Source organism: Hyperoodon ampullatus (genome assembly GCF_949752795.1).
Source record: "Hyperoodon ampullatus genome assembly, chromosome: 6".
Lineage (NCBI taxonomy): Eukaryota > Metazoa > Chordata > Mammalia > Artiodactyla > Ziphiidae > Hyperoodon > Hyperoodon ampullatus.
Window position 1 is genome coordinate 34,332,646 of NC_136919.1, and position 21,042 is coordinate 34,353,687.

The 21,042-nt window shown below is 36.6% G+C and overlaps 1 protein-coding gene across 3 annotated transcripts in view; it reads right to left on the bottom strand.

The window, feature by feature from the left end:
- TMEM245 (transmembrane protein 245) overlaps positions 1–21,042 on the bottom strand; it is a gene marked incomplete at both ends in the record, with an annotated part of 97,860 nt that overhangs the window by 51,628 nt on the left and 25,190 nt on the right. For 2 of the 3 annotated variants that reach the window (XM_079705830.1, XM_079705828.1), the window contains 3 exons: positions 9,083–9,187; positions 17,994–18,163; positions 19,317–19,535. In XM_079705830.1, coding sequence (XP_079561956.1) covers positions 9,083–9,187; positions 17,994–18,163; positions 19,317–19,535 — 494 coding nt within the window. Of the gene's footprint in view, positions 1–9,082; positions 9,188–14,474; positions 14,499–17,993; positions 18,164–19,316; positions 19,536–21,042 lie in introns of all 3 variants that reach the window. The other variant, XM_079705829.1, reaches the window with a different exon arrangement.

The following is a 21,042-nucleotide window of genomic DNA, read 5'->3' on the forward strand; positions in this document are numbered from 1 at the left end:
GGGGACTTTAACACCTCACTTACACCAATGGACAAATCATCCAAACAGAAAATTAATAAGGAAACACAAGCTTTAAATGACACAACAGATCAGACAGATTTAATTGATATTTATAGGACATGCCATCTGAAAACAGCAGATTACACTTTCTTCTCAACTGCACATGGAACATTCTCCAGGATAGATCATATCTTGGGCCACAAATCAAGCCTCGGTAAATTTAAGACAATTGAAATCATAACAAGCAACTTTTTGACCACAATGCTATGAGATTAGAAATCAATTACAGGGAAAAAAACATAAAAAACACAAACACATGGAGGCTAAACAATACATTACTAAATAACCAAGAGATCACTGAAGAAATCAAAGAGGAAATCAAAAAATACCTAGAAACAAATGACAATGAAAACAGGACGATCCAAAACTTATGGGATGCAGCAAAAGCAGTTCTAAGAGGGAAGTTTATAGCAATACAATCCTACCTCAAGAAACAAGAAAAATTTCGGGCCTCCCTGGCGGCGCAGTGGTTGAGAGTCCGCCTGCCGATGCAGGGGATACGGGTTCGTGCCCCGGTCTGGGAGGATCCCATATGCCGTGGAGCGGCTGGGCCCGTGAGCCATGGCTGCTGAGCCTGCGCATCCGGAGCCTGTGCTCCGCAACGGGAGAGGCCACAACAGTGAGAGGCCCACGTACCGCAAAAAAAAAAAAAAAAAAAAAAAAAAGAAACAAGAAAAATTTCAAATAAACAATCTAACCTTACATCTAGAGGAACTAGAGAAAGAAGAACAAACAAAACCCAAAGTTAGCAGAAGGAAAGAAATCATAAAGAGCAGAGCGGAAATAAATGAAACAAACAAAGAAAACAATAGCAAAGATCAATAAAACTAAAAGCTGGTTCTTTGAAAACAAAATTGATAAACCTTTAGCCAAACTCTTCAATAAAAAGAGGGAGAGGACTCAAATCAATAAAATTAGAAATGAAAAAGGAGAAGTTACAGTGGACACCGCAGAAATACAAAGCATCATAAGAGACTTCTATAAGCAACTCTATGCCAATAAAATGGACAACCTGGAAGAAATGAACAATTTCTGAGAAACGTATAACCTTCCAAGACTGAGGCAGGAAATAACAGAAAATATGAACAGACCAATCACAAGTAATGAAATTGAAACTGTGATTAAAAATCTTCCAACAAACAAAAGCCCAGGACCACAGGTGAATTCTATCAAACAATTAGAGAAGACCTAACACCCATCCTTCTCAAACTCTTCCAAAAATTGCAGAGGAAGGAACACTCCCAAACTCATTCTATGAGGCCACCATCACCCTGATACCAAAACCAGACAAAGATACTATAAAAAAAAAGAAAATTACAGACCAATATCACTGATGAATATAGATGCAAGAATCCTCAACAAAATACTAGCAAACAGAATCCAACAACACATTAAAATGATCATACACCATGATCAAGTAGGATTTATCCTAGGGATGCAAGGATTCTTCAATATATGCAGATCAATCAATGTGGTACACCATATTATCAAATTGAAGGATAAAGATCTTCAATCATCTCAACAGATGCAGAAAAGGCTTTTGACAAAATTCAATACACATTTATAATAAAAACTCACCAGAAAGTGGGCACAGAGGGAACCTACCTCAAGATAACAAAGGCCATATATGACAAACCCACAGTAAACATCACTCTCAATGATGAAAAACGGAAAGCACTTCCTCTAAGATCAGGAAGAAGACAAGGATGTCCACTTTCACCACTATTATTTAACGTAGTTCTGGAAGTCCTAGCCACAGCAATCAGAGAAGAAAAAGAAATAAAAGGAATACAAACTGGAAGAGTAAAACTGTCACTGTTTGCAGATGACATGATACTATACATACAGAATCCTAAAGATGCTACCAGAAAACTACTAGAGCTAATCAATGAATTTGGTAAAGTTTCAGGATACAAAATTAATGCACAGAAATCTCTTGCATTCCTATACACTAACAACAAAAGATCAGAGAGAAATTAAGGAAACAATCCCATTCACCATCACAACAAAAAGAATAAAATACCTAGGAATAAACCTACCTAAGGAAGTAAAAGACCTGTACTCAGAAAACTATAAGACACTGATGAAAGAAATCAAAGATGACAGAAACAGATGGAGAGATATACCATGTTCTTGGATTAGAAGAAGCAACATTGTGAAAATGACTCTACTACCCAAAGCAATCTACAGATTCAATGCAATCCCTGTCAAATTACCAATGGCATGTTTTAGAGAACTAGAACAAAAAATCTTAAAATTTGTATGGAGACATAAAAGACCCGGAATAGCCAAAGCAATCTTGAGAAAGAAAAATGGAGCTGGAGGAATCAGACTCCCTGACTTCAGACTATACTACAAAGTGACAGTAACCAAGAGAATATGGTACTGGCACAAAAACAGAAATATAGATCAATGAAACAGGATAGAAAGCCCAGAGGTAAACCCACACACCTACAGTCAACTAATCTATGACAAAGGAGGCAAGGATATACAATGGAAAAAAGACAGTCTCTTCAACAGGTGGTGCTGGGAAAACTGGACAGCTACATGTAAAAGTATGAAATTAGAACATTCCCTAACACCATACACAAAAATAAACTCAAAATGGATTAAAGACCTAAATGTAAGACTGGACACTATAAAACTTAGAGGAAAACATAGGTAAAACATGCTTTGACATAAATCACAGCAAGATCTTTTCTGACTCACCTCCTAGAGTAATGGAAATAAAAACAAAAATAAACAAATGGGACCTAATGAAACTTAAAAGCTTTTTCAAGGCAAAGGAAACTATAAACAAGATGAAAAGACAACCCTTCAGAATGGGAGAAAATATTTGCAAACGAATCAATGGACAAAGGATTAATCTCCAAAATACACAAACAGTTCATGCAGCTCAATATTAAAAAAAAAAAAAACCCAGTCAAAAAAATGGGCAGAAGACCTAAACAGACATTTCTCCAAAGAAGACATACAGATGGTCAAGAGGCACTTGAAAATCTGCTCAGCATCACTAATTATTAGAGAAATGCCAATCAAAACTACAATGAGGTATCACCTCACACTGATCAGAATGGCCACCATCAGAAAATCTACAAACAACAAATGCTGGAGAGGGTGTGGAGAAAAGGGAACCCTCCTGCACTGTTGGTGGGAATGTAAATTGATACAGCCACTATGGAAAACAGTATGGAGTTTCCTTAAAAAACTAAGAACAGAACTACCATATGACCCAGCAATCCCACTACTGGGCATATACCCAGAGAAAACCATAATTCAAAAAGACACATGCACCCCAATGTTCACTGCAGCACTATTTACAATAGCCAGGTCTTGGAAGCAACCTAAATGCCTACTGACAGAAAAATGGATAAAGAAGATGTGGTACATATATACAATGGAATATTACTCAGTCATAAGGGAATGAAATTGGGTCATTTGTAGAGATGTGGATGGACCTAGGGACTGTCATACAGAGTGAAGTAAGTCAGAAAGAGAAAAATAAATATCATATATTAACACATATATGTGGAATCTAGAAAAATGGTACAGATGAACCGGCTTGCAAGGCAGAAGTAGAGACACAGATGTAGAGAACAAACGTATGGACACCAAGTGGGGAAGGTGGCGGGTGGGGGGATGAATTGGGAGATAGGGATTCACATATATACACTAATATGTATAAAATAACTAATAAGAACCTGCTGTATAAAAAAAAATAAAATTGAAAAATAAATAAATGTATTAAATGTATTGAGCACATGGTTTATCTTGGTGAGTATTCCATGTTTACTTGAAAAGAACATGATTCTGCTCTTGTCAATTAGGTCAAATTGCTTGACAATGTTTTATATCCTTACAAATTTTCTATCTACTTATTCTGTCAACTATTCCAAGAAGAGTATTGAATCCCCAACTATAATCATTGATTTACCTATTTTTCCTTTTAATTCTGAACATTTTGCTTCATGTATTTTATTTTTTAAGATTTTTTTTTTTTTTTTTTTTGGCTGCACCAGGTCTTGGTTGCAGCACATGGGATCTTTTGAGGTATGCGGACTTCTTAGTTGCAGCATGAGAACTCTTAGTTACGGCATGCATGCAGGATCTAGTTCCTTGACCAGGGTTTGAACCCGGGCCCCCTGCAATGGAAGCATGAAGACTTAGCCACTGGACCACAAGGGAAGTCCCTGCTTCATGTATTTTAGAGCTCTAGTGTTAGAACACACATTTGTAATTTTTTTATCTTACTGCAGTATTAACTCTTATCATTATGAAAAGTCCTCATTTGTCTCCAGTAATATTTGTTTTAACTACATTGTCTGATATTAATATAATCACTCCACATCTCTTATGTTTACAGTTTGCTTCGTATATCTTTTTTCATCCTTTTACTATCCATCTTTTTGGTTCTGAATTTAAAGTATATCACTTATAGATACCATTTAGGTGGAACTTGCTTTTTCGTATCCAATCTGAGAATCTGCCTTTTGTTTAGTTGCCTCATATTTAATATAAGCACTGATATGATTGGATACAGATCTGCCATTTTGCTATCTGCTATCTATCCCATCTCTACTATTCCTCTTTTATTGCCTTCTTTTGTGGTAAGCAATTATTTTTTTAGTATACTATTTTATTTCCCCTAAAATTTGCGTTATTTAGTAGTTGCTGTTTATCTTAACCTTATCATACCTTTAATTTATAACAAGTTATTTCAAGTTAGTATTGACTTACTTCCAGTAAAATATCTATAGGAACTTCATATCAGTTTAGTTACATTTCCCAGTCCTCTTCTTCATGCTACTGTTATACATACATAACTTATCTACATATACTATAAACTCTACAATACAGTGTTATAATTTTTCTTTAAATAGGCACATGTTGTCCAAACAAACTGAAGGAGAGGGAAGAATATAACTTTTATATATACTTATATATTTACCAAGTGCTCTTCATTTCTCCCTTTGGATAGAGTTATTTCTAGAGTAATTTCTCTTCAGTCTGAGGGAACTCCTTTAGCATTTCTTATAGTGCAGGTCTCTTTATTAACAAATTCTCAGTTTCACTTTATCTAGAAACATTTTTATCTTGCCTTTACTTTTAAAGAATAGTTTCACTGATTATAAAATCCTTAGTTGACCACTTCTTTTTTCCCCAAGACTTTGAATATGTCATTCCAATGCCTCCTTGGATTCACTGTTTATTATGAGAATTAACTCATTGTTTTGTGTTCTCCAGTGTGTGATGTGTAATTTTTCTCTTGCTTCCTTCAAGATTCTTTCTCTGTTTGGCTTTTAGTAGCTTGACTATGATGTTTCTAGGTGTGATTTTTTGTTTCTGTGTATTTATTCTACTCAAAGTTTGTCAGGCTTCGTGGATCTGTTAATGTTTTTCATGAAACTTGGGAAGTTTTTGACCATTATTTCTTCAAGTATATTTCAACTTTTTTTTTTCTTCTCACTTTCTCAGATGCCAATTACGTGTCTGTTAGGTTCTAACAGAAACGTTGATATTGTCCCACAGATCTCTGAGGCTCCAATATTTTTTAAATTTTTGTTCTTCAGATTGTATGCTTCTACTGATCTTTCTTCAAATTCACTAGTTTCCTTTTTCTGGATTGCAAATCTGCTGTTGAGCCTATCTAGTGATTTTTCATTTGTTACTGTTGTTTTCAGTTTCAGTTCAGTCTAGGATTTCTATTTGGTTCTGTTTTATAGTCTCCATTTCTCTGTTGAGTCTGCATTTGCTTACTCATTATTAGCATACTTTCCTTTAATTCTTTGAACATATTTACAATAGCAGCTTTGAATTCTTTGTCTGCTAAATCCAACATGTGGACCACTTAAGTGTCTAATTCTTTGGGTTTTTTTCCCCTTGAGTCACATTTTTCTGTTTCTTTGTATGTCTAGTAATTTTTGGTTAAAAATTGGATGTAAAAAAATGAGTTGCAAGGACTTCCCTGGTGGTACAGTGGTTAAGACTCCATGCTCCCAATGCAGGGGACCCAGGTTCTATCCCTGGTCAGGGAACTAGATCTCACATGCATGCCACAACTAGGAGTTCACATGCCACAACTAAGGAGCCCGCTGGCCGCAACAAAGGAGCTCACCTGCTACAACTAAGGAGCCCATATGCCACAACTAAGAAGCATGCCTGCTGCAACTAAGACATGGTGCAGTCAAATAAATAAATGAAATACATTTTTTAAAAAAATGTGTTGTAGCAACTCTGGATTCTGTTTTGTACCTCTGAGAGCTGTTATTTTGTTTCAGTAAGCAAATAACTTATCTGTAATCAAACTGCAAAGTCTGTCTTCCCTGTCATTAATGTCTCTGCTCAATGTCTTTTATTTTTTGAAAAGCCTAAGGGTTTCCCCTAGATCTGAATAGCTTAACAGACAGCAAATAATTTTGGCAGAAGTTATGCTCAGACACTTCACACTAAGAAGCTTCATCCTCTGCAGCCTGAGATGTGTGAGAGCTGAGAAATACAATCAAAGGCACAACAAATTTGCAAATCTCCCAGGCTTTCAATATTCACAGGACTCCTTGAGGTCTCACATATACCAGTCTAGAATGTGTGATTTATTAATCTCAGCCCTTCTATGGCTCTCTTGCTTCCAGAATCTCCCCCTTTAATTCACAGCTTCTCTGTTGCCAGCCCCAAACCAAATCCACCACCTCCCATAAGAAAAGCTGCAGGTTTTTGCTGCTCATGCCAGGCAGATGAGGATAGGTAACTCCAAGCAAGCAAGCCCCAAACTACGTGTTTTTACCAGATGTGGTAGCAGTTTTTCTTGAGCAAATACTCAAGTTATTGCCTAACTGGTCATTTTCCAAAGCCCTGATATGGTGTTTATAGTCATTTTTATACCATTTTATCCTTGCTTTAGGTAGAAAGGAATTACCTGACATCCTCACCCTGCTATTACCCCAAGATATATCAGGAAAATGGAGGCAAAAAGGATTTTCTGACAGACTGGATGTGGATATAAGATAAATAAAGTAGTCAAGAATGACCCTGAGGCTTTTCACCTGAGCGAGCAGAATGAAGCTGTCACTTACCAAAATGGGAAGACTGTGAGAAGAACAGACAAGCAAGGGAGGTCTGGAATTCAGTTTTGACATGTTACATCTGAGATGTCTATTAGACATTCAAATGGATACTGTCGTGGTGTCTTAGAGAATTATCCTTTTATTGGTTGGGAGAATGAACTAGATAACCAGTAAATTTCCTTCAAAAGCTCAGTTTTTGCATGAGTCCTAGACCACAATGAAGTGGTTCAGTAATACTTGTTATGAAAGTTCAGGGAAGCAAAAGCTCACTGAAGCATGGGATGAAAAAGAAAAAGAACTTGAAAGATGAACAATTGAGATGGGCAGGTAAGAAGACCCTACTCAAAGGGATGAAGAAGGGAGAGTGGAATAGAAGAGAGAGGAAAAAGAGAAAAAAGGAAAACAGAAGACCATACTGGTGAAAGGTTTCTCTAAGAACTAGGAACTCATGCAGTGGCAGGTTTAGGTGAAATATGACAAAAACAAAGATAGGTCTCTAAACAAGGCTGTCAAGTCTAAATAAGTGACTATACACGATTAAAATCCAAAGAACAGATAAAAACTGCATTGAAACTGAAACAGGTACACAGAGAGCAGGTTGATAAGATTAGGGCATACTGAGGCTAAGAATGACTGAGAATAGGACTTGCAAGTAGAAAGTCAAATAGCAGGAAACAGTGTAATCCTTTAGTAAATTGCTGCATATTAGATTATCTACTGATAACAGGTACTACCATATCTCTACAGCACTACAGGAAAATTTTTCATATCCATGATTTCACGTAAGCTTCACAATTCCTGGAAAACATATAAAAATCTGGGATGCAGAGTTGAGTAGAGTCAATATAAGGATTTAAATAGATTATAAAAGTTTTTTAAATAGTCCGTAAAAGACATCACTATAGAGAAAATTTTAGTTGCACTTTGGAGAGTGATTTTCTTTGATGAAAGAGGGGTGATATGGACTAAATTTCTGTACCCTCCCGAAATTCATATGTTGAAATCCTAACATCCAATGTGAGGTAGGGCCTTTGGGAAGTAATCAGGTCATGAGGGTGGAGCTCTCATGATAGGATTAGTGCCCTTACAAGAAGAGACACAAGTTCTTTCTCCCCACCATGTGAGGACACAAGGAGAAAACAACCATCTATAAACCAGGAAGAGGACCTTTACCAAGAACTTGACCATGCTGGCACCTTCATCTGGGACTTCCAGCCTCCAGAACTGTGAGAAATGTCAGTTGTTTGAGGCACTCAGTCTATGGTTTTCTGTTACAGCAGTGCAAACTAAGAAGGGGGAGAGGAAATGCAAGCTGGAGAGATCTGGAAAGCGAGAAATATCCTAATGGTAAATCAGGAGAAAAACTAATGAGACATGAAGGAAAGGAATTGAATTCTGATCTAGGAAACAGGATCTACACTAGAAGTAATGAGACCAGATCATAGTTCTCCTATTGACAGAAGAAGCCACTTTTTCCTCAGTATCTTAATTTTTCATCTGCATTTACCTCAGAGGATTTTTATGAAATAAAAATGCACATTAAAAAATATATTAGGCAGGGCTTCCCTGGTGGCGCAGTGGTTGAGAGTCCGCCTGCCGATGCAGGGGACACGGGTTCGTGCCCCGGTCTGGGAAGATCCCACATGCCGCGGAGCGGCTGGGCCCGTGAGCCATGGCCACTGAGCCTGTGCTCCGGAGCCTGTGCTCCGCAAGGGGAGAGGCCACAACAGTGAGAGGCCCGCCTACCGCAAAAAAAAAAAAAAAAAAAAAAAAAAAAAAAAAAATATATTAGGCAAATTCATGGCAAAACTAGTAATACAAAAATCATAAATACTTTAACTGTTATACATACTTATAAGCAAAGTAATATTTCCCATGCCTGCATCTGCTAGCTTCTTACCTACACGACAAATTCTAACAATTAAGAGTTTATTAATGATAACAGTATTGTTGTACTCTACCTTTGCAGTCAGGAGTAGGGCTAAAAGAAGGGTTCCTATCACTAACAAAAATATGATGAAAATGCTAATTATTTTGTCTAACATCTTCTCCAGCCAGATGATCATCTGCACAGAAACGAAAAAGAGAATTAGTTATCTTTCAAACACAACTTAATAAAAACACATATGTATTCAAACATCATGAAGACAAGATATTCAGCATTGCAAAGCAAACTATGGCATAATGATTAAAGCAGGGAAAGCTATAAACCACTTCAGAAAGTTAAGTAACAATATTAAATACCATTGTTGTTTATAGAAAGAGTTTATTATTGTCATACCTAAGAAAAGGCAGTCAGTTTGAATGTAAACTGTATCTATGCTTGGATTCTCACACTGTGGTATATTTACCTTTAAAATTATAATTTACAATCTGATAAATATTCTAAAGAAATAATAATGACAATCCATTAGTGACCTCAAATCTCATGAAATTTTACTGTCAATTAGCAAATATAGATGACTTTAGAAAAAGTATGACTCTTACAGTACAGGTATGTCCTAAATTATACAGATAAAATAGGAGCAAATTAAAATGGGAATTACATTCAAACTATTTTTTCCCTTTAATGTCACTAGAGTTATAAAAGCAGTAAGAATAAAATCTAATGTTAAGGTAATAATAAATACTAATTTCAGAATAATAGTTACCCTGGGGGCAAAACGGTTGGGAAGTGGATGCACAAGCAGGGAGGGGTACACAATAGGCTTCAATTGTATAGGTAATATTTTGTCATGCTGGAAGATAGGCATGTGGGTGCTCTTCTTATCTTTTTATATTTGAAATATTTCATAATAAAATACTTTTAAAAATCTGATATTCCACTTGATATTTCTATTCTTTTTAAAACATAAGCTTTATGACAAATTGTAATTGACTGTAAATAAAGAATAATCATTAAAGTAATGGTTATTCCTTAATCAATAATTAAAATTATGCTTTCCCTAAATGCTACTTGATGTTCTATTTTGAGTATAACTTCTCTCATCTTTCACAATCACAAATAATCTTACATTTATAAAAATTTTTGTTTTGAGATTATATAATTCTGATAGATTTCTAGAATTCCTGCCATGCAAAGCTATCATTTAACATTTCAAAAATACAATCAGACTGATGACTGAAATACCACATTGCACCCCTCAACTCCAACATGAGCATTGCTGAATAAGTTACTCTTAATTTAAATATGAATTATGTTCTCCAAACAGTGAGTTAAACATCCAAGAGCAAAAAAATGGTGGTTAAAAACAACATGCCTTCTAAAACATTTATTTTCCACTCAGTGATTGTAAGCTTGCATCTCCTTATCTTTCATGAAGTACACTGTCATTAAGAGATCAATGCTACAGTGAACTCAAAGATAAAAAGTGCATCTTTTATCTTGGCAATTACAGCTTCAAACGGAAGAGTTAATTTTCAGTGCATGCTACCAAAGCATCAAAGACAATGCAGAGATTAAAAAAAGTAATAACAGGTTTCTAAGATATGGAAGGTCAGAGGTCATATTTTGAATGTAAGTTCTAAAACCAATGAAACAGAAAAGTTTCACAATCAGAAACTAACTCTACATCTAGTTCTTGATACAGTTCCCTGAGGAAAGAGCTAGTGTTGTATTACTCTTCTTTGTATCTCCAAAACCTAACAGTGCACGGCATGTATTAAAAGCTCAGTTAATACATATCTGACTAGGCAAGATAAATAAAATAATTTCAGAATTAAGACCGGATTTGTATTCACAAGTTATGATTTCTGAAAATAACTTAGGAGCCTCAATTTTTTTTTAGAAAAGTCATATCCTGAAATATGTCAACATAAATGCTATTTTATTTGGAAAGTCTGAATATCTAAATTTATGTCTGGGTATTTTTAACATATAAAATGTGGAATATTCACAAACACGTTATGTACAACAACATTACAAAAGTCAAACTTTGTTTTTAAGCCAGGGTAGAATTTTCCTATCACAAGTCTATAACCTAAGGCTTGGAATAAGAGGCACCTAAATAAAGATTTATTTTCAAGAGATAATACTGAAGGTTAGATGTTTCATTTAAAACTTAAAATACAGGCAGACCTTGTTTTACTTTCCTCATTTCCAATTTACTGTGCTTTGCAGATAATGTGTTGTTTTTTTTAACAAAGTGAAGGTTTGTGGCAACCCTACATCGAGCAAGTCTATTGGCACCATTTTTTCCAAAATCATGTGCTTATTTTGTGTCTCTGTATCACATTTTGGTAATTTACCCAATATTTCAAACTTTAATTATTATGGTATTTGCCATGGTGATTTGTGATCAATGATCTTTGATGTTACTACTACAACTCACTGAAGGCTTAGATGATAGTTAGCATTTTTTAGCAATAAAGCATTTTTAATTAAAGTTTACAGCTTTTTAGACATAATGCTACTACACACTTAATAGACTACAGTATAGTGTAAACAAATTTTATATGCACTGGGAACCCAAAGAAAATCATGTGACTTGCTTTATTTGCAATATTCGCTTTACCGGGATAGTCTGGAATGTAACCCGCAATATCTCTGAGGTGTGCCTGTAAATCAAGTCATTTAAGGTGTTCAGTACAGGGCTTCCCTGGTGGCACAGTGGTTGAGAGTCCGCCTGCCGATGCAGGGGATACGGGTTCGTGCCCCAGTCCGGGAAGATCCCACATGCCGCGGAGCGGCTGGGCCCGTGAGCCGTGGCCGCTGAGCCTGCGCGTCTGGAGCCTGTGCTCCGCAACGGAAGAGGCCACAACAGTGAGAGGCCCGCGTACCGCAAAAAAAAAAAAAAAAAAAAAAAAAGATGTTCAATACATAAGCAAAAAAGTTGGGGCGGGGGGGGTTCTATTCACATTACATCCAGCTAAGATATAGGTGAGAAAACACGATGAAAGCGAAAGAGAGCACAAAGAGTGGGAAAAAGAGACAGGAAAGACTTAAAAATGTGAAGAACTAAGGACCAATCGAGAGGAAACAAAATGGATAGAAAACTTATGGAGGAAAAGAAGCCCCTGAAAGAGTGAATGGAACAAGACTCATAAGGAAACAGCAACTGATAGACACAGAAAGAGAAACATGGTCAGAGGAAGCAAGGGGGAAGGGGAAGAGGAAGGAGGAGAGAATTCGTAAAGAAATGCCAGTGGTGCCGTCCCATGAGGCTCATCCTGTTCTGTGGTCCACTTTGGGCAAAGGGAATCACACCACCTGTCAAACCCTGCCCTGCTCGTGGAAATTGCACAGTCGTCTACTAACTTTCCCAGCCTTCCACACCAAGAGAAATTATTTCAGATTTTAAACTTTATTTTCTAAAAGTGGAAGGGGAGTAATTTTAAAACAACATTCTTAATGTTTCAAGTATAAATGAAGGGCAAGCATTTTTTTTAATGTAGCAATGTCAGTAAATTTATAGTTATACCAAATGACACTCTGAAACCGACTGGCCCTATTGATCAAACTATGAAGGAAGTGTCATTCCACTACTGAGTTTTCTATTTCGTTATTCTGGACCTGGAGGTTTTTATTTTGCTTTGTTTTTTTTAACCAAATTCTAGTAGTCTTAGTGCAAATAATAAATACTAAGAAATAAAACAATTAAGGCTTAAGAAACAGTTACATTTCAATTAATCATAGACGTGTCTCTCACCCTCACTTCTCTTGAATTACTCTCTAATTCACTCCACTTGAACTTGGAATACCAATACGCAATGCTGCAAATTTTCTGACCTTGGATGAAATGTAACAAAACAGACCTCAATTTATTTACGTGCTTTCCTCAGAACTTAAAGCAGTTACTCCTACTCTACACCAATGCTTTACCTACACTACATGGAATCACCAAAGAAAAGGAAAAAGTTACCTGATCTCTTAGGAATCTTTTAAAACTAACTCACAACTAGTCAGCTATGAACTAGGTAACCTAACTCATTTAGTCACCAAAGGTTACATCAGATTGAACCTAATGACTTTATTTTTTTTCTAAAGTCTTTATTGAATTTGTTACAATATTGCTTCTGGTTTATCTTTTGGTTTTTTGGCCATGAGGCATGTGGGATCTTAGCTCCCCAACCAGGGATCAAACCCACACCCCCTGCATTGGAAGGCAAAGTCTCAACCACTGGACCGCCAGGGAAGTCCCTGAACCTAATGACTTTAAATCTTTCTCTCATCTCTAGAGGACAATTTCATTTCAATATACACAAACAGGGGAAATATATAAAATCACCTACTTTAATCAAAGTAAGAAAATGTAACTTATATTTGCAGCACATCATTTGCCAAGGATTGAACTCATTTACTCATACCAGTTTTTTAGAGAGTGGAGGTATACACAGCCATTTGTGTATGTGTGTTTGTGTATGTGTGTTTGTGTGTGTGTAGTGGTGGTAGTATGTGTGTGTACTTATTTATTTCACACACTGCTTATTTTCAATCCAACGTTTAAAAGCGTAAGCATTGTCAAGAGTCTCCCCTTTCTTGTTTCAACAGAAAGAATGAAACCCTAATCTTTACACCCAAGAGTCACATTTTGATCTATTTCCAAGAGGTACCACATCTTTCTTAAGGCCTGCTATATTTTCACTGAAGATTTTTAAGGTCTTATTGTGTTTAAAGACAATACACATGAATGATGTCATCTTTTGCTATCTGCCCTAGGGATCCGATGATATTAAGTCAGAACTGCTGTATGTGGACAATGTATCAGAGATACAGCACCCCTAATATATGTGCATTAGCCTTTATTGAAGTTATGGAAAATTCCATGCTGATCATGTGAGGCATTGACCATAGATACCTCACACTTTGGGAAATACATAAAATTAGATATCATAGGCCATGACTACAATCTTTTTTAAGATAAAAATAAAATTTTGGAATACTAGTTATTAAAAAGGACAACATATAACATTACCAGCCAGGAGAATCAGACAAGTATTTCACAAATTTATATTTTTTTAAAATTATTGTGTTATTTATAGAAAAAGTAGCCATAATGAGTTCTCTTTCCTTTTTAGTAACTTCTGCGTAATGTGCTCTTACACAACAAAGGAGATTAGAGTATCAGACTGGGTCACATTATAGAGCTAAAAAGGAATGGAAATCACAGTGGACAAAAGGACTACAAGACAGAACTTACACACACTTGGGCAAGGAGATATCATCCACATCCTAAGTTTTTAGCAAATTGTACTGTGACAATATTAATGCTTCATGACCTTCCATAGCTTATAATTAGAACTTTAAAAACAAAAACTTAGTTTGACATATGGACAGAAACAGGGTGAGAACGGAGATTTGGGGGGAAGTTACAGAATTCAATAGTAAAAACCAAAATCCAGGTGTTTGTTTACCTTCTTATTCAGCCAGTGCCAGAGCTTGAGGATAGGGGGTAAGGTGAGAGAGAGAAGATAAGAACAGTGGCATATCATTAGAGAATACAGTAATAGCATGAAAAGGAAAGAAAAGAAAATCACTGAGAGCATGAGGAGGAAATTATCTCAGACAAAGGAAAAACTGGAAAAAAAAATTGTAATGCATTAACAAAGTTTTTAAATCAAGTGAATGTAGTAGTCCTTTAAAATACACGATTGAAATGATGATAACCACAAGCTTTGTTGGCAATTCAATAATTAAAAGTACATAAAAATAGGGCTTCCCTGGTGGCGCAGTGGTTGGGAGTCCGCTTGCCGATACAAGGGACACGGGTTCGTGCTGCGGTCTGGGAAGATCCCACATGCCGCGGAGCGGCTGGGCCCGTGAGCCATGACTGCTGAGCCTGTGCATCTGGAGCCTGTGCTCCGCAACGGGAGAGGCCCCAGCAGTGAGAGGCCCGCGCACCGCAAAAAAAAAAAAAAAAAAAAAAAATACATAAAAATAACTTGAATGCTTATAGGCTTGAACTTTCACACCAAAGTCCAAAGATCAAAGTGATAATTAAGATTTTTCACATATCATGCACCAAAAGGATTTTCAGTCCCTGTATAAACTAATTTATGTTCATATACTACATTTTTCATTGAACTTTGTAGTTATAGCTTTATAATACTACTTATTTCACATTTCCTAGAGTAAAACATTTCGGTGCTCATTTGGAACAGTGAACACCTGGCAAAAAAGCAGACATATCTAAGATTCTGATCAGATTTGGTGCATCTCCTTCTATTTCCAATTTTTTAGGCACACATTTTTCTACCATATATAATATCCTTTTTTCATATCAACATTATGTCATTTACACCTCACAATATTTAGCACTATAATAACTCATGCTGATTAGTGGATACATAATCTAAAAATCAATAAACATAAGATTTAAGGCATTATTAGTGACATAAAAAGCATAAAAACTAAGACGCATAATTTCATCAGAGTAACTGTAAATGTTCTTTGCAGAGCTTTCCCTAAAGTACACCCAATATATGTTTAGACACATACTTAAAACAATCTCCTGTATATGAATCATTTCAAAAACACTGGTCTAATCAATAGAAATTAAACAGAAAAATAGATTTATTCCCCAAAGCAGGAACCCACATATATTATTATACTACACAGAACATAATTTTGACATCAATTATAATTAAATATTCAGTTTGAGACAGCCATTTATTCTGGTATGTATTACATATAACAGAAAATGCTAGTTTTATTCATTTTACTGTCTCTCTTCCTTAAGAAGGACAGATTGACATATAAATTAGAATAAAAATGAAAAATTTTAGGGCTTCCCTGGTGGCGCAGTGGTTGAGTCTGCCTGCTAGTGCAAGGGACACAGGTTCGAGCCCTGGTCTGGGAGGATCCCACATGCCGCGGAGCGACTAGGCCCGTAAGCCACAGCTGCTGAGCCTGCGCGTCTGGAGCCTGTGCTCCGCAACGAGAGGGGCCGCGATGGTGAGAGGCCCGCGCACCGCGATGAAGAGTGGCCCCCGCTTGCCACAACTAGAGAAAGCCCTCGCACAGAAACGAAGACCCAACACAGCAAAATAAATTAATTAATTAATAAACTCCTACCCCCAACATCTTCTTTAAAAAAAAAAAAATTTTTTTTACAAGGCTACTCCATAACAAATACTTTTTGACACCCCTGGAACTTCAACTGACACAACTGTAGAGTTTTCCTAAATGAAGGGTTCCAAATACAAGTTCATGGGAACACTGAGAAGGGGATTCAGTTTCTATCCCATCCGATAGTGCTAAGACAAAGGAATTAATTGAAGTAAGAGTTACCCTCTTTAAACAGTTTGAAGTGATAAATCTGCTCTAATAAGATAAAGCTTCACCTTAATCAGGGAGATGTGATAAATTTGAAATTTGTGAGAAGTTTTAGATTCTTTCTTATTTAAAAAATTGAAAAAAAATAATAAGAACACAATAGGCAAATTACAAAAGAAAAATATAAACAGCCAATAAGCAAATAAAAGGATGGTCAACCTAATTTTTATTTTTAAAATTTTCAAATTAAAACAACACTGAGATACTTCCTTTTACAAAACAAAAATGGACTTTTTGTTACACTATAACATCCAGTATTGGCAAGAGCTCAAGGAAGTGGGCATTCTCACATGTTGCAGTGGTGGGAATTAAAACTGGCAAACTTTCTGGAAGACCATCAGGCAATATGTAAGAAAATGTATCCCCTGCATCTCCTTCGACTTCCTCCCCACTCACATGAACTCCAGTTACCGTTCTCATCTATATTTACATTTGTTTCAAGTAACAGTGTTTCTCAACCATAAGTCATGGATGGACCTGTTAAAGGAAGCAATCACTAGCCCTGTGATGAAGTCCAGGTTGCACAGCGTGGCACATAAAAAAGCCTTCGTGATCCAGTCTCACCTGACCCTCCAGCCTTGCCTCCCACTAATTACCATTTCACATATCCCAGCCATTGCCATTTTCCTGGTGTTCCCTAAGAACTCATGCTATGGGAGTCTCTGTGCCCTTGCACTGCTCCATCCACCTGCTCTTCTTGCCATGTCTACCTAATAAACTCCTGCTTGTGCTTCAAAATTTGCTCTGGCATCACCTCTGCTGCAAAACCTCCCCTCTCCCACCGCTCTCCGACAGTGAGTCCTTTCTTGCTCAGTACTACCAATGTATCCTGTACACACTTCTCCTCCCCAAATTACAACAGCAGCTTAACACTTATATAGAGCTTACTGTGTACCAGATCCTGATCTAAGAATTGTACATATATTAACTCATTTAACACTCACAACCATTCTATGAGGTATACCTGCTATTATACTCATTGTATTGGTAAGAAAACCAAGGCACAGAAAGGTTAAGAAACTCATCCAAGGTCACATAGCTAATAAGTACAACAGGGATCTGAATCCAGAGTTTGAATTCAGAGCCTATGCTCTTAACCACTAAGCCTCTGAATCTAACTCGGCCTCTAAATTTTAAGGGATTTCTATCTCCCCACTAAACACAGCTTCTGTACCTAGTTTTCCAGGATTCATCTGATTTTCCCTAAGACTGAGCGTAATAGCTGACACATGAGAATTTTCCCAAAAATATTCACTGAACTGAGCCACCACCTGGCCGTATAATTTTAGGCAAGTCACTTAACCCCTCTAGATTTCAATTTGGTCCTTATAAAATGAGAGAGTTGAACTAGGTGCTCCTTGTCTCCCATTTTTGAGATATAAAAATACAAACACAATACTTACTGAAACTAAATCTATCCCATCCTTATATAAACCATAATTCTAAACTTTAAATTTCATCATAGAATTAGACATTAAATGTGCTATCCACAAATAAAACATAAATACCAGTATACCAGTATACAAATAAATGGAATATTTTAGACAATGAAATACATAAACCCCATTAAAATAGCTCAAGTTCTTAAAATACAATACCTTGCTATCAACTTTTAACAAGAATTTTCCAAGCCCGAGGATTGGCCATGGTGCCAGGGCTTCCTGCCGCTCCTTCAGGAAGTGCTCTATAACCTGCCACCACACGGAGCAGCGCTTCTCCAGGAAGTTCACAACGCCAAAGTGAATAACGAGCTTTTTGAGTATCCATACTATAAGGATGAGAAATACACAGATAAAAAAGATAGAGACTACAAGGTTTTAACATGAATAGGTTCCTCAATTTCATATAACTTCCTGAAACAGTAAAGCTAGTGTTAAAATACTGTGTTTTTTTTTAAAAGGAGGAGGGAGAGAAGAAAGTTCAAAATGTCCAAACTCATGTAATTGCGACAACTTTCACACAATCCCCACCCACCTATATCCCTCCTTCTCTGTGAAGTCTTAATCCATGAAGGGGTCAGGGATTCACAGCCCATATAAACATAAGATACCCTGATCATGAAGATTTCAGTGACTACAGTCTTGGCCCCTCACGCCTTACCTTTCCAGGGTAAAGAATACTAACCCCCGACACGTCCTAATCTCTTCGGCTATTATAGCTGCTCTTGCCAAATTTTGTTCTTTTCCTTAGATGTTTGATGTTTAGTGACCAGAGAAGTATAAGGTATTCCATATGCATCATGATTATACCACTGCAGGGCAACATGTTCATCTGTTTCTATTTCTCTACTCGATGCTGCTCTGTACATCTGAATCTCTTACCGGCATTCGGTAGAGAAGCGGGGTGAGTATGAGCAGGGCTGTCACAAACAGCTGTGTACTATGTAACTTCAGTGGGAACCACACAGACTACAATGTGAAAGTACCCCTCTGCAGGTGGGCAGTGTGGTGGCCCTTCAAACAGAGGTTAAGCCTTCTGTTAAAGGCCAACTAAGAAGGTGGAGGGACTAGAAGGAAGTGCTATTTATCTGTGAGGGTTGCCTTGAAGTTTGGACCCTAGATAATGGATCCCAACCACTATAATTTCCCAAACTCAAGGGAGTTTTGTGTCCTTAGTCCTGGCCTTATAATCTTACAGTTCACAGTTTACTATTTTGAACCATGAGGTCAGTGTTACATGCCAATTCAACAATTCCTTCATCAGCATTTTTAAATCTCTGGAGAGGTCCTAGGAAAGCTCCTATGGTCTCAAGAATAAGACCAGGGCAATTATAGTTGTAAAAACTTTTAAGGGGCCACCTTGTTCACAGCCTGCTCTCCCTTTTTACTTAAAAAGACAGTAAAGTTATCTCAAACATAAAAATCCAAAAGTTAAAGAAAAAAGTCTTCAAAGGCAAGACAAGATCATAATTAAGCAATTACCTGCAATAGGCACTGGCAGCAACTGTACAATCCACAAGTTCAACCAGATCTGGACTCCAACAATGGCCCAAAGGAGAGACACAAAGTAGATATCGCTAGTTTTCTTTTTTCTAAGAAATGTTCCAACTTCAGGCCTTTGTCTGCCCAAGGTGGGTGAAGGGGAGGAGGGTGAAGCAGATGAGGACAGTGTTGGAGGGGGTTCTCCTCTGTCCATGGTTTCTGTCCCTGGAGAGGGAAAGAAAAAAAAAATCACCCACATATTAAAAATAAATTATTTATTTATAATTTATAAATGATAACATTAATAAACAGTAATACAGAGCAATTAGCTAGGCTATCCTAGTTTAAGCTTTCAAAATGTATTCTGACAGTATGATTACATTGGGTTAAAAAAGACTTGGATGTATGCTTGCATATGCAATGAAAAAGGTGTGGAGAATTAATGCTGTGTTTACATCTAAGGAAATTAAGTTTTTTGGGGAGTAGGGTTGACTATGAGAAATGTTTTACTTTTTACTTTATACACTTAACATTGTTCAAGTTTTTTTATGACATATATATCATTTATATTTATATATATATCATTTAGACAAAAAACTGAAGAAAAACACATGACAAAGTAACTGAGAATTATAATTAGCCCATGAAAATTACCCAAACCATATAAAGCAACAAATTTTAACATACAGAATTCTTTATTTAAAAATTCTTCCTCTTTTAACTTTATAGTAGATGTATTTATGTATATTTCTGAAACAATATGGCTTTTCAGCATCATTTTACCTGAATGGAGCCAACTGCTCTTACAAGAACCAGCCAGGGATTTGTAGTGTATCTTTCTCTTAGAATTAGATATGAAAAATGACAGACTGCTGGGGATGAGGAATTTTCAAATACGGGATATCACACTCAATTATTTCACGAGGCACTCACTGTTTTCTAACAACGCAACTACTATTACATTTCACTGTTACTCAGAATATACCATGATGATGGAAATGCATAAGATCCTAAAACCTGCATTTTGCCTTCCATAAAAAAAGTTAATGATAAAAGTATACCATATTTCTTAAAGTCTAGGTAAAAAAAAAAAACATGAACACTCCTAATCTCAACGCCCTATTTGCCCCATTGTCTTTACATATTTTACATAGCTGTATCACATTCCACTTATGACATTTCCCACTTTCTCCCTTCAGTTGAATGTCAGCTCCAGGAGAGCTAAGACCTTGTCTATCTTGCGCTCCCCTCCAATGATTTCCTAGCACACACAATAGTACCTGATATATGGAACGTACTCACTAAATATTTGTTCTAACAATGCCTTCCCTGTTATTTCATAATTTTCATAAGTAACCACACAGTAGCCTTCTGAGCGTTATGTCATAATTTCCTTAGTGTTTCTTTTTAATGTTAAATGATTAGTTGTGAGTACATTTTTACTACTGATGTCTAACTAGCACCATGGTAAGTCAGCCCACCTCACCAGAACAAACATTCTACCCTGAGGTTTGGGGCTAAAGCGCAAGCTAATTATAATATGCTTCTGTTTGACTCTACTCTCTGAATATCTTCCTAATTTGGAAACTTCACGTTGGTGGATGTGGCAGATATTTAGAAGAACAGTAAGTCCATAACTAAAACATCATCCCCTTTCCACTTTGAAAACATGATTCGATGTGCAAGAAAAATAACATTTTCCTACTACCCCAAATGCCTTTTTCTT